This window comes from Catharus ustulatus, chromosome 14 (genome assembly GCF_009819885.2).
Source record: "Catharus ustulatus isolate bCatUst1 chromosome 14, bCatUst1.pri.v2, whole genome shotgun sequence".
NCBI classification, from domain to species: Eukaryota; Metazoa; Chordata; class Aves; order Passeriformes; family Turdidae; genus Catharus; species Catharus ustulatus.
Genome location: NC_046234.1, coordinates 6477824 through 6491437, shown reverse-complemented (window position 1 = coordinate 6491437; position 13614 = coordinate 6477824). Strand labels below are relative to the sequence as shown.

Sequence of the window (13614 nt, the reverse complement as noted above, 5' to 3'; positions counted from 1 at the left end):
CATTTAAAGTCCCAAAGTTTCCAAGCTAAGAAACTTCACATGGCAGCTTTAACATTTTAGTATTTGCAGGAATAGCAGCAAGAAAAACAAGCTATGATAGTGTGAAATTCCCTCACTCGTATTCTTCCAGAGCAAAGAATGGAAATCAAAAGGCAATGTAATATATTCTCAGGTCAAGGACATAAAAGATTCTTGGCCATTCAGATGTAACACTTGAGCACCAGCAATGGATTTAATTAAGAGGCACAGAGAGCCATATGACCTCCAGCACAGGGTTTTGGCAGCAAAAAATAAAGCAAAAAAGAAAATAATATTGAAAAATCCCTGGATTTTACTCATTCCTGCACTGATCTGCTGTGACCTGGAGCATGTCATGTTGCCCCACTCCATCTTATCTAAACTCATGGTGACATTTGTATGAAGGGCACTCTCCCAACACGCATTTATCCAGTGCCTCACAGAATGGGGCTGTAAACTCAACCAGGACTCACAAAAACAACTCTAGAATAAAATAATAGCATATATGCACAAGTTTGTATCAACTGGGATTTAAAGGTATTTCCCCTCTGTAAGAACAACACCAGCAGAATACACTTCTAAACAATGAATTGATTACTACGGATTTTTAAGCTGTGCTAAAAGAAAAGAGATTTCACAAGAGGCAGACTGGAAATGACCTGGGGGTTGCTTGGTTACACTGCAGGACTACTTTAAAAGCTCCTTCAGACATTGCAGCACAACTGGGGCAGTAGGTGCAAGCTCTCAGCATGTGGAGTTAAGCCCCCAAGGTAATTTGCACCATTCTTGTTCAAGAATTTTACAGTGCCAATACAATGAGATTGCTCAAAGTCTTGGTGAGACAATGCTACCACTGTAAAAATCCTTTTTCTTAAAAAGCCATGATTTTAAATTTTAGTTCATGATTGGGATGTTTTATTACCAATTAGATTACATCAACTCACACTCAGTGTTCATAAATACCTACTATTTTTATGTAGAAATAAGGTTGCCTGATACCAGCCCTTGGGTGGGGGAGGATGGTGGGATCTGGCTAATAAAAGCCACCAGAACTCCAGCTAGAGCACTACTGGCTCAAATGGGCCTTCAGGATACCACTAGAAAATTTAGAACCCCTTAAAATATATTGTAAGACATTACTATTTGGATGAAATGTCATACATATCTAAAAAAAAGGGTTGTTTTAAATACTGTGCTGTCTTTGTTGAAAGAGGCTCATTTTCAAGCTGTCAGAGTTGGATTAAATTAAATGCTTGGACAAGAAAAACGTTTTACAAAAATTTATTGTAACCATCAAATACTTAAAGGCATTCTGCATTAAATACACTATTAACTTCTTAATAAACAGAACTACTGCAAACATATCAAACAGTACCATTTAAAAGATCAGAAGGACCAATAATAGTTACACAACAGAAGATGAAAGCATACAGCACTGTATGGCATAGTATGACCCACTTGGATATTGCATTTTGGCAAAAAGATGATTTCAAGGCTATTAATATTCATTTCATGCACATCCTCAGGTATGCAAATAACAGAACATCTAAACTAGAGACTTGCAAACAGGAGAGTTCCCACACTACAAACACCCAGCAGGTACGAGGTACCCTCTTTGGCCTGGAAGAAAATAGGCAACTTCTCTGAATCAGTAGGTAAACTATTTAAACACTTTGTGTTGAGTAAACAGAAGAACAAGTTTTTAACTTCCCCAAATTTGTTCCATCTTTTTACAGTTTACAGCTCTGATTTTGGTGCCAAGTACAACACACGAAGAAGGCAAAGTCAGACTGCATTACCAGTTAACATGTCTGAAGGTGAACAACACTGTTTATTGACAAAATACCTCCCCATCTCAGAAATAGATGTTCAAAACAACCCTTTAAAAACTTAACAAAGAGGCATTTTCAAAGCAAAGTACAGAAACTGATTTTTAAAGCCCAAATTTATATTACTGTTTGTTATCAATTAAGTGCATTCATTTCCCAACATAATTCTTACACTAAATCACAATTGAGTTCTGTCAGAAATGTTTGTGCTGTAAATACTGAACTTCTGACAGAAGTGTATTGGTTTAGTTTCAACCAGAAACTCACAACAACAAAAAAAAGAATAAAAAATAAGGAAAAAAAGAAATTAAAACAGGACTGAAATTAAAGCAGAATTTTTTAAAGTTTACATGTTCTGCTTATGACCCTGTGCTGTCAAGTCCCTAAAAAGCATCTTTCTTTAAAGAGCTGAATTACCGGGTAAAATTTGATGACTGAAAACACACAAGAACTAATTCAGCAGCAGCATTTTGATGCCAAACTGAGGTCTGTAAAGGACAGAAAACAGTGTTTTTCAAATTTGCTTCAGCCACATATCAAAGCATACAACTCTGTGAAACAAAATTCCATATTCTAAACTAGTAAGGCTCAGAAGCAGAAAAAGACTCCACCAGCAACTGGTCCCACACGACTCCACCAGCAACTGGTCCCACACATGCTATATGGCCAAAACAACTACAAAAAAATCAGTTTCTGAAACACTGTATAAAAATTTGTTGAGCAGCTCTTCAGTCTGACTACAGTAACTTTCAAAAGGAACCTGTGGCTCAGAGCTGAACCATACTTCATGTTGTGCATTTAGGAAATGAAGCTTTTACATTTCTAGCCAGGTTAATTTTGATAGCTACAATGGTACTGGTAAAATATGACATGTCTTAGCTAACTGTATCTTACAGAGATTCTTTTTTATTGAATTCCAAACTGAAGCAATACATATAAGCCACAATTCTGAAAATATCTATGCAGACTTAAAATATATAATTAGTCTCTTTGATACCAGTTGAGCCTACGCCAAGTACTTGTAGAATCATGGCCTTAACTCACATTAGTCACTTCAGGTACTTTTTAGTGGATTAAAACTCAGTTGAATTAACAGCTGAAAATATCTAATATGGTTTTTCCCACATTTGTGCTTTCTCTTTATTGAGAAAAGGCATTTTCAATTAAAAAGCATATGAAGTAACAGTAATAACCAAATTCATTCTGAAAATATTTCAGCACTGCATATTGTACAGATGCAAACTGTCCCCTTCCATTCCCCCCAACTAACTAAAATTCACATTTAAGCAGCAGCAGCAGCAGCTTTTAACCTGCCTGCAAAACCCTTGTCACCACCCACCCACACGCACCAGGAACCCCAGCGGGACAGCAGTGCTTATAGAACACCCCCTAGCCAGGTGTGTCAGCTACCACTTCTAGACATTTGCTTTGCATTCCTGGCTCTGGGCCTCTGTTTTCTGGCCCCGAGTTCACACTTGCGGGAGGCCCGTGCGCGAGTCTTTACGCGGCAGGCAGCCGTGCCTTTTACCACCTGCTTGCTCCTCCGTTGCGCCGGTTTGCGCCCATGCCTAGGGTGTGTTATAATCGTTTTTAAGTCCTTATGGAGGGTATCATACCTATTCTCAGGGTCGTCATCATCATCATCTTCCTCCTCCTCCATTGGGATAGTCCTTGCTAGAGCCTCTCCCTCATCTCCTGGAAAGAAAGCCCAACAGGAAATACTTAATACGTGTAAATCCGACAACAAACAGCACAGCACATGAATGGCATCTCCATCAACAATCCCCATTCAAAAACAGCTTGGGAACACTTTCTATCAGTTACCTGTCTTGACAAATGAAAATAAATCTAGTTTTTCCAATTTGTTGCTTGCTACAACACACAACTTGTTCCTAATTACATACTGTGAATTTGGGATTTTACACTAAAACATGAGACTAAATACTCTACTCATGATTCAGAAATAAGTCTCCTAACAGGTTGTTTGCTCTGTCAGAAGCTCCACTAGTGAGTTTGGGCAAACTGAAAAGAAGGCACAAACAAATACAGGACAGAACTGCTTCCCAAGCCCATGGGCTTCCCTGCTGCCAGGAGACAAGTACTGGAGAACACCAATCCTTCCTTTTGCTTTCACACTATGAGTGTGTGTAAAAAGTTGTATTTTGAGAACTCCACACGCTATCCTTACTGCAAATATCCAACCTCAGCTTCACTGCATGGCATTGTCTCATGTACAAAGGACATCAACACCAACAGCGTAGGACATGTGACAGAGAAGGAACAGCACAGTGTGACTCCTGCCCTTGAGCTCCTCTGCACTCTCCTGGCTGGGCTGAGCAATTTGGATTGTTTCTAGCACATTCCCAGACCTCTCCCCTTGCTTTTCTCTCTTTTTTTTGTCCTCTATACAAGTCACACAAACCTGCTAGGTAGTGAAATTAAAGGAAAGAAACCTCTTAAACCTAATGAGCTGAGATCCCCTCATTCATAATTTCTGTATGTATTCTATCTGTGAGGACTGGACTAAAACGAGGCTGGACTAAAACAAGGCTACAAGGGGAACACTCTAGGTGATCACAGAAGGTCCCTCATGTAGATAAATAAAGGTATCCTGCTGGTTAAACCAGATCCCAAGTCTCACTCAATGATCAATCTACATACAGAACAGACTCCTTTATTTTATGAATTCACCTATTAAACCAAAAGCAAACTGCAGACAAAGACCACATTATTCTCCTCTGAAAATACTCTTAACACAGGCAGAATTTCACAGAATCAAATGATAACTAAAGCTCAAAGAGACATCTGGACATCCTCTATTCCAACTCCATCCTCAAAGTAAACTCCAAGCTCAGGTCAGTTATTTAAGGGCCTTGGCCAGTCAAGTTTTGAGCATTTCCAAGGACAAAGACTCCAAAGTTTAACAGGGCAACCAGTTCCAAGCTTTGACCATGCTCAGTGTAAGAATATTTCTAGTATCTGTATCAGTTTTCCTTGATGAATGTTTTATCCACTGCCTCTCATCCTTTGGGCATACATCCAGCTCAGCCTCCTCTAAAATTGCCCCTGAGGTGATTTGCAGACAGAAATTCAGATATCCCATTTTCAGCATTCTGTCTCCAATCCAAACCAAGCCACTTCACTCTGAGTCTAACTCTGCTGTCAGTCATCCCCAATCTTGTTCAGTTTGTACCCTGCTATCATCTCTCCAATCCTGACCCAATCTTTCCACTGTGACCTGCAATTCTCCCAATACCTCAGCTCTCAATGCCTCAGACACTTTCTGATATATTAAAACCAACTTTCTCCTCTTGGGCCATTTCAATACCAAGTCCATGAACTGTACAAGAGCAATTCCATTTTTAAGGCATTTTTTGCTGATGGTCCAGTGGTGCTGAAAATTATCACTGAGTGCCATCAATTGTCTGTCTATAGGAGAGTTTTAATGGCTGTGGCAGCAACCACATGCAAGAAACCATTTCATTACTATGCAAACCATGAATAATCTGCAGTTTGCCCCAGCAGTGACATCACTGGGGAAAATTTGATAATTGGTAATTGGATAAAATTTGAAAATTGATAAGGCAGCACTCAAGGAAAAGCTCTACAAGTCCCAGTATTATCTGCACAGAGACACAACATATAAAATCAATAAGCAATGGTAGATTTCTAAGTAGCTGTTCTAAGCCTACATGGCTCTTGTGAGACATAAAAATCATCTACTTGATTTTTAAATGTATATTACTATGCCACAGGTCTCCAGAGTCCCCTCCAGTGCACAGACAGGTGATAATTTGAGTTCACTACATTGTCTACTCTTTCCAACCAGTGTCTGCTAAAAAGTCCCTGAGCAGGTGAGGCAAGGGTCAGGCTTTGGAAAGCTGGACTGCAAGGCAGTACCTGTTGTAAATACTGCCTGGAGCTTTCAAAGCACCTCCATTTACAGTGATATTTTTTTCCTCAAGGCACAAGCTGAAATCACAGAATCTTACAGCCACAGGATAGGAAGGGACCTTTACAACAGGTGCTTCCAAATCTGTATCAGAAAACCCAACAAGGCTGCAAACATCTTAACGTAGAATTACCAAGTGATGAGTGGTTTTTTGCTTCTAGATTAGTAAATGTCACCCACATCTTACAAAGTTCCTCTGTTAGTATTTCAGTATGTCTACATGAACATCTTTTGCACACCTGATGACTGACAAAATCCTGCATCAGCAGACAGCATCAAGCTCTCGGTCACCGGCCTGATCTTCTGCTCGTCGCTGCTTCCATCGCCCGTGGAATTCTGATCATCATTTTCTTCCTTATCAGAGGAGGAAGAGGAAGTGACAACCACCTTCTTTTTTGCCACTTTCTTTTTTAAGTTGCTTTTTTTATTTTCTTTTGCTAATCCTCTTTTAACCTTTTTCTTAGTGTCTTCGTAAGACTCCTCATCAGAAGAGGACGAGTCATTCTGTTCTTTCTTGGAAATTTTCTTTTTCTGGCTTATTTTTTTCTTTTCTTTCGTGTCTGTTCGTTTTTTACGCCGCATGGCATCATCATCAGAACTCTCCTCTTTTTGGGGAGATTTCTCAGTATCAGAGGATAAATCAATGTGTACTCTTTTTGCTACTCTCTCTCTCAATTTCCTCTTTTCTGTAAACACGGGTTCCTTTTTAACTTTGTCGTTTTCAGAAGAATTGCTACTTCCTTTCTCTGGAGATGACTTATCAAGATCAGAAGAGGAATCATCCTCCTCTTTCTTGAAACCTTTCTTTTTCAATTTTTCCGATTTCTTTGCTTTGCTTTCTGATCCTTTTTTGTTCTTAAGTCTATCTTTTGAAGATTCTGACTTGTGCTCTTTCTTGGCCGATTTCTCAGTACTCTCAGAAGAAGAATCATCCTGTGCCTTTTTCTTTTTCAAATCCTTCTTCTTCTTAACTTCAGGACTCTCCTCCTTCTCCAGTGAAGACCTCTCAGCATCAGAAGACTCATCACGTTTTCCCTTTGCAGATTTTTCTTTTGAGTCTTTGTTTATCTTGTCCTTAGCAGCTGACCTCTTACCCATTTTTTTATCTTTAGAAGAGTGATTAATTTCTTTCTCTGGAGAAGACTTCTCAGCATCATCATCTTCAGAAGATTTACCTCTCTTTTTCTTCAGATTTACCTTTCTCTTACTGCTTACTTTTTTCCTCTGCTCTTCTTCAGAGGAATCATAACTATCATCTTTTTGTGAGAATTTTTTCTTCGATTTTTTTGCATCATCAATTTTACTCAACATTTTAATCTCTTTTTCCAACTCAGAATCATAGTTTGAAGAATCAGAGTAGCTTTGGCGTTTCTTTTTAGCAGCAGCAGCGTTTTTACCTGATTTGCCTCTCTTAGCATCTAAATCTGAACCGGAACTGGAACTTTTCCTTTTTCGTTTCCCATTTTCATCCTTCACTGGTTGACTCTTCTGTAAATCCGAAGTCTTCTGATTCTTTGTTGGTGTTTCACTGTTGTTTTCACTGTCTGAGGAGCTGCGACTCATCATCCCTGCTGCTTTGAGAACAGCTGGCAACTCATCAGAGTCTGAGCTGTGATCTGAGTCATATGGTTTTTTGGATTTGGAAAGTTTGTTAGGACTGGGACCATCAGCAGTGCTGTCAGAATTTCTTTTGTCGTTTTTCTTGCCGGCTTGCTTGGATTGTTTCCTCTTCTGTTTTTCATTGCTCATGTCGTTGCTGTCCTCTTCTGAGTTGGATGTCAGAGGGTTGATGTCCGTGGGGCGCCTCAGCGGGGTGGTCTTGACGCGCGGCGACCTCCGGAGATCCGCGTCCTCCACGGCCACAGCGTCGTTCTCCGCAGAGGCCTCGCTGCCACCGCTGTGGTTTTGTTCCACAGAATCACAGTCTGCTGCCCTAGCTTGAGATGCATCATCTTGAGATGCATCAACGTCCTGAGATGCATCAGCATCTTGAGATGCATCAGTGTCTTTACTGTCCTTTTCTAGGTTGTTGTCTTGATCGTCAGCTTTAACTGTGGACTCTGAAAGGGAAACCGGAGTCAATTTTACAACCAGTTCTTTTGTTCCTTTAGCTGACGATTTCAACTTGGTACCACCTTTGGTGTCTTTCACAGGAGTGCTTAATTTTGTACTTGAGTTTGAAGTCTCATGATCTGCTGCTGTGTTTCCACTGTCCTGCTCATCTGATGGCATCTGAATCTCCATAGCAGATTCCAGAGTCTCAAAAATATCTTCAGGAACGGAAGAGGGGATGGACACAATATCCATGTCTAAAGCCTCTGTACTGTTGGGCTCATACTGCGGTTCCTCATTCCTGCCAGACTTTTTCTCCTCCTCAGGAGCTGCCTTGTTATCTGTCTGTTCCACTGAGGGAACACTTTGATCCATGGGCTCATTGTCAGGCTGCTCCGACACAACTTTTTTCTGTGTCTCTGTGGCATCATCCTCTTTTAATGCAACATGTTCCTTCCCTTCATCTTTTTTCACCTCTTTTTTTTCTGATCTAACCTCAGGTTTTTTCTCTTTGGTATTTTTATCTTTGATTTTAACATTCAATGCTTGAATCTCCAGGTTCAGGCCTTCTTCTAGTGACAGATGAGCTTTTTTCATGTCATTCAGCACAGATTTAAAAGCTTTCAGCTGGCACAGTTGCACAGTTGGGCTTATTTCTACATTTTCTGCAGTGTTTTTCAAAAAGCTTACAAAGCTAGAATTCAGATTTGTTGTAGTTTCAATCAGTTTTTTTGTTTTCTTAAGCAAGTCTTTTGGCACCATTAGTGCTTTATAAGAATATGTTAGTGAACCTGAATATGGATTATCTCGTTTTTTTTCTTCCCCATTACAATTTGCATTATTTCTCTTTGGAGAAAACTTGACTGTGTGGTCATGTATTTTACTTTTCTCATTTTCAACTTTTATCTTTTTTTTGTTTTGTTGAAGTAACTGTTCTAAATTTTCAAAGACACTGTCACAGGCAGTGACCAAGTCCAACAAAGGCTCTGGATGGCAAATATAGCAGTGCCACTGGGTATTTTCATCAAGGATAGTCGAGAGCTCCTTTCGGCCCAGGTTGCGCAAAATGCACTTTTTACAGAAGGCGTTATGGCAAAAGTCACAGCAAATCAGATTTCCACCTTCAGCACACCACCTGCAATTAGATTGAGAAAGGTAAGAGTTTTGTCTCCATGTCAACAAGGTGATACATTATTAAGTTCACACATTTAAAATTTCAGGTGACGAACAGATACCCGTTACTGAAACCGTTATTGAAAGTGTGTCTGAAAAGCTCAATGGAAAATTGCAAAGTCAGAAAATTCATGTATTAGACCAACAGCTCACAAAGCTGAAATGGTCAGTAATTTTCAAACACAATTTCAACACTGATTTCTTTAAAGAGAAAAAAATAATTAAATATTTTTTCCCTGTTTCTTCCGAAATTTTGTGATTTATTTTATAGTAAAATTAACAAGCTTCAGACCTTCTAGCCTTAACTCATATATTACTACTGCAGTACATGAAGACTGAAAAGTGGTGGATAACAAGCTCATAGAAACCACAGACTGCACAATTTTTACCAAATTACATATCTAGATATTTGACAGAAGGACAGAGAAGTGCTTTGGAAGTGGGACATGCATCTGGAGAACTGAGTTTCTCTGGTTCAAAGTTTAGAATGCCAGATTCTCTCCCCATCTTTACATTGTTAGGAAGTTGGCATAAGGTGGTCATTTAGTTAAAAATGTGCTGTCTTACAAGTGCTTGTTATTAGATTTCTTTAGAAAATGTTTTCCTGTTCATGACTAAAACAGTAATCAAAGAGTTAAAAAACCCTGGGGATGAGCATTTCTTGGCGACAAATTATTGTTGTTTCAGCTTTTATGTACAGTAATTTCACGACTATAAGGCGCACCCTTTTGACTAAAATCTCCCCCCAAAACCGGAAGTGCGCCTTATAGTCCGGTGCGCCTTATCTGATCTACAAAGTTGCGACATTTGCCACCCCGGAAGTGAGAGCCCGTCGGCATCAGGGCCTCCCCCGTGCAGGGCGGGTCCGCCGGCATCGGGGCCTCCCCCACGCGGGGCGGGCCCACCGGCATCAGGGCGTCCCCGCCGGCATCGGGGCCGCCCCCGCGCGGGGCGGACCCGCCGGCTTTGGGGCCTCCCCCGCGCGGGGTGGACCCGCCGGCATCGGGGCGGACCCGCCGGCATCGGGGCCTCCCCGCCGGCATCGGGGCCGCCCCCGCGCGGGGCGGACCCACCGGCATCGGGGCCTCCCCGCCGGCATCGGGGCCACCCCCGCGCGGGGCCGGCCCGCCGACATTGGGACGGCTCCCTTGCGGGGGGTGTGAAAGCCGCAGGAATCGGATCGGCTGCTGCGCGAGGGGGGCGAAAGCCGCAGGAATCAGATCGGCTGCTGCGCGGGGGGGGCGAAAGCCCCCGGAATCACGGCGGCCGCCGCGCGGGGGGGGGGGGCGAAAGCCCCCGGAAGCACGGCGGCCGCCGCGCGGGGGGGGGGGGCGAAAGCCCCCGGAAGCACGGCGGCCGCCGCGCGGTGGGGGCGAAAGCCCCCGGAATCACGGTGGTCGCCGCGCGGGGGGGGCGAAAGCCCCCGGAATCACGGCGGCCGCCGCGCGGGGGGGGCGAAAGCCGCCGGAATCACGGCGGCTGCCATGCGGAGAGGGGGAAAGCCGCCAGAATCGGAGCGGCTGCCACGCGGGGAGGGGGCAAGCAGCTGGAATCGGGGCAGCGGTGGCACGGGGCAAGCCTGCCGGCATTGGGTCACCCGGAGCACCAGGGAACTCCCGGAACAGCGGGGCCCTGGGGATGCTGCACGGAGCGGCGGTGGGCATAGCCTGGCCCTGCCGGGTACAGGCAGGCCCGGGAGCCAATGGCTGCCGGATTGAGGCGGGGCCTTGGCCAGCAAGCGCGCAGGAGGAGCTGGGGGCGGAGCCTCGCTGCAAAAAAAAACCCGGTGCGCCTTATAGACCGGTGCGCCTTATCTGATCTACAAAGTTGCAAAATGTGCCGGCTCCCGGGGGTGCGCCTTATAGTCCGGTGCGCCTTATGGTCGTGAAATTACTGTACTTGTCTTTATTTGTCAATGTAACAATTGCAAGAAAAAAGATCCCCAAACCAGTAGAGCTGTGGGTGTAACTTCAGGTTTTGTACACTTTCCCATTCTGCACACACTGCAGTGGGTTTTGTACACTTTCCTATTTTGCACACACTGCAGGTTTTGTACACATTCCATTTTGCACACACTGCAGGTTTTGCACACACCGCAGGTTTTGTGCACATTCCATTTTGCACACACTGCAGGTTTCACACACACTGCAGGTTTTGTGCACATTCCATTTTGCACACACTGCAGGTTTTGTACACATTCCATTTTGTACACACTGCATGTTTTGCACACATTTCAGGTTTTGTACACACTGCAGGTTTTGTACACATTCCATTTTGCACACACTGCAGGTTTTGCACACACTTCAGTTTTTGTACACATTCCATTTTGCACACACTGCAGGTTTTGTACACATTCCATTTTGCACACACTGCAGGTTTTGCACACATTTCAGGTTTTGTACACATTCCATTTTGCACACACTGCAGGTTTCGCACACACTGCAGTTTTTTGTACACATTCCATTTTGCACACACTGCATGTTTTGCACACATTTCAGGTTTTGCACACACTGCAGGTTTTGTACACATTCCATTTTGCACACACTGCAGGTTTTGTACACTTACCTACACTGTTCATCCATCCCATCTGAATCACGACTGATGTCATCACTCATATAATACTTGTAACAAGTCTATAAAGAAAGAGAGAGGACAAGGAATTCTTTATTAAATCTCAACTGGGCTTCAGCAATTCATTAGATTTCAGCATGCATTAGAAGCAAGCCAGTAAAAGCAGCAGCTGCAAAGTCTTCAGCATTTTGAGCCTTTTACATTTGTTTTAATCTATAAAACCTCTTCCATGGTCCCAAACCATGACTTATTTAGGTGGCTCAAGGTTTGTTTGAGAATTAAACAGGCTTTTGTTTGATGGTTGCATATTTGTGTATTTTAGAACATCAGCTGAATACTTCTCTCCAGTCTGAATATTTCTTCCATCTATTTCCTAGGTAAATCAACACTAACATCTCTCCCTGACAATCCCACATAAATTACAGTTTGCAGCTGGATGCTCCTTATGTTAGCATGTGATGCCATAAGGCTTTAGATTAAAATGTCTTCAGCATTTATCATGATGTTAACACCCAAAAATTCCATTTCCAGGTGTAAACAAAGCATCTTCATTTGAAAATTTAGTAATGGTAATAAAAGAATACAAATGGCTCAGCTAGGAGTACTGATAGCTTCAGTTGCTGAAATGTTGCCCCAAATTTTGAAGGCTTGGTGCCATTTTTTCCCCAGCTGTTACTGAAGAACGTTCTACCAGACTTGTAGCTCTACTTTGAACAGGCATTAATACAACTCAGAATGCAGAAAAGGCTTCATCACCTGAATTGACAATGATGATGCCCCATTACCTGGAACAGACTTGAACATCTGTTCAACTAAACTATCCAAACAATCAAAATCAACATAAAACCCCAGTAAAATCTGATGTTTAGACACTTGATGGAACATTTGCAACCAAAAGAAAACAGCCTCCCAGGTCTGGGACTTTTACCTAAGTAGGAGAAAAATAAGGGCAGAACTAGGCACAGAAATAATGGAAGAGCTGGAGATGAGGGGCTTCCATTCCTCCCTCTCACATTCACATAAGGCCATGTTTAATTAAGTAAAAACAGAGAAAAATCAAGGAAAACAACCCTTGATGTAATTCATGTAGCAGAGTTCCCAGTCAAGAGCTGCTGTTGAGCCCAACATCCTGACCAGGTTACAAAAATGACCCAGGTCACAGGAACATGGGTGTGCAAGGCCAGGAGCAAGAGCTGGGACTCCACTGGAGATGGGAAAAGATCACCCTGTGAGCTGATTTTTGTAAAGCACATTTTTGTAAAAGAAACAAGCCAGAATGCAGAGAAGAGCCAGCACACCAGCCTAGATGGGAATGGCTGAGAGAGACTGTCAGCTGAGTCTGTAACACTAATGAGGAACTGGGAAGGAGGAGGAGCAGGGAAATGCTACATGTGAATTATAACAGAGAACTGTATCTCTGTCTTTAGCAATAGTTTTATATATACAAAATCTCCACCAGTACAGAAATATGCTAGAGATCTCTGCAGCTCTTTGAAAGCTAGCAAAGGTCTCCACAGCAGGAGGCAGGGACATTTCCTTCCTGCCCTGTCCCACCTCTTCCCTCTGCAGCCAACTCAGGGCCTGTGTGGGGCCACCAGGAAGCCACACAGCTGAAGACTCAGATTATAGACCAGAGCAGCATTGCAAAGCTGCCATAAATTAAAGTCCAGAAGCTGGCAGAAACGGAGATGGCTTTGAAGCTGCTTTTCTGCTCTTTATTTCAGTGCTGTTTTACATGGAGTGTTTTACAGGAGATGCAGACTTGAATCTGTTCTTAAAATACATTATGAGTAGGCAGAAATTTCAGACAGATCATTTAACATTAAAAATTCACTAAGATTATACCCTTAAAGCTATAGAAGTAAATAACAAAGAAACCACCACCAGTTTAACTGGATATAAGAAAAAAGAAATATAAATTCATAAGTATATTTGCCATTTCCCCCCCTCCTTTTAGTTTCCTTAATTGTAACAGCTAATGACTGAAAACTTTATTGACTAATGAACAAGAATTACTCC

The 13614-nt window shown here is 42.5% G+C and overlaps 1 protein-coding gene across 2 annotated transcripts in view; it reads right to left on the bottom strand.

The window, feature by feature from the left end:
• ATRX (ATRX chromatin remodeler) overlaps nucleotides 1-13614 on the bottom strand; it is a 69749-nt gene that overhangs the window by 34518 nt on the left and 21617 nt on the right. For both annotated transcript variants that reach the window (XM_033072061.2, XM_033072063.2), the window contains 3 exons: nucleotides 11590-11657; nucleotides 6039-8986; nucleotides 3464-3542 (listed from right to left, as the gene is read on the bottom strand). In XM_033072061.2, coding sequence (XP_032927952.1) covers nucleotides 3464-3542; nucleotides 6039-8986; nucleotides 11590-11657 — 3095 coding nt within the window. The remainder of the gene's footprint in view (nucleotides 1-3463; nucleotides 3543-6038; nucleotides 8987-11589; nucleotides 11658-13614) is intronic.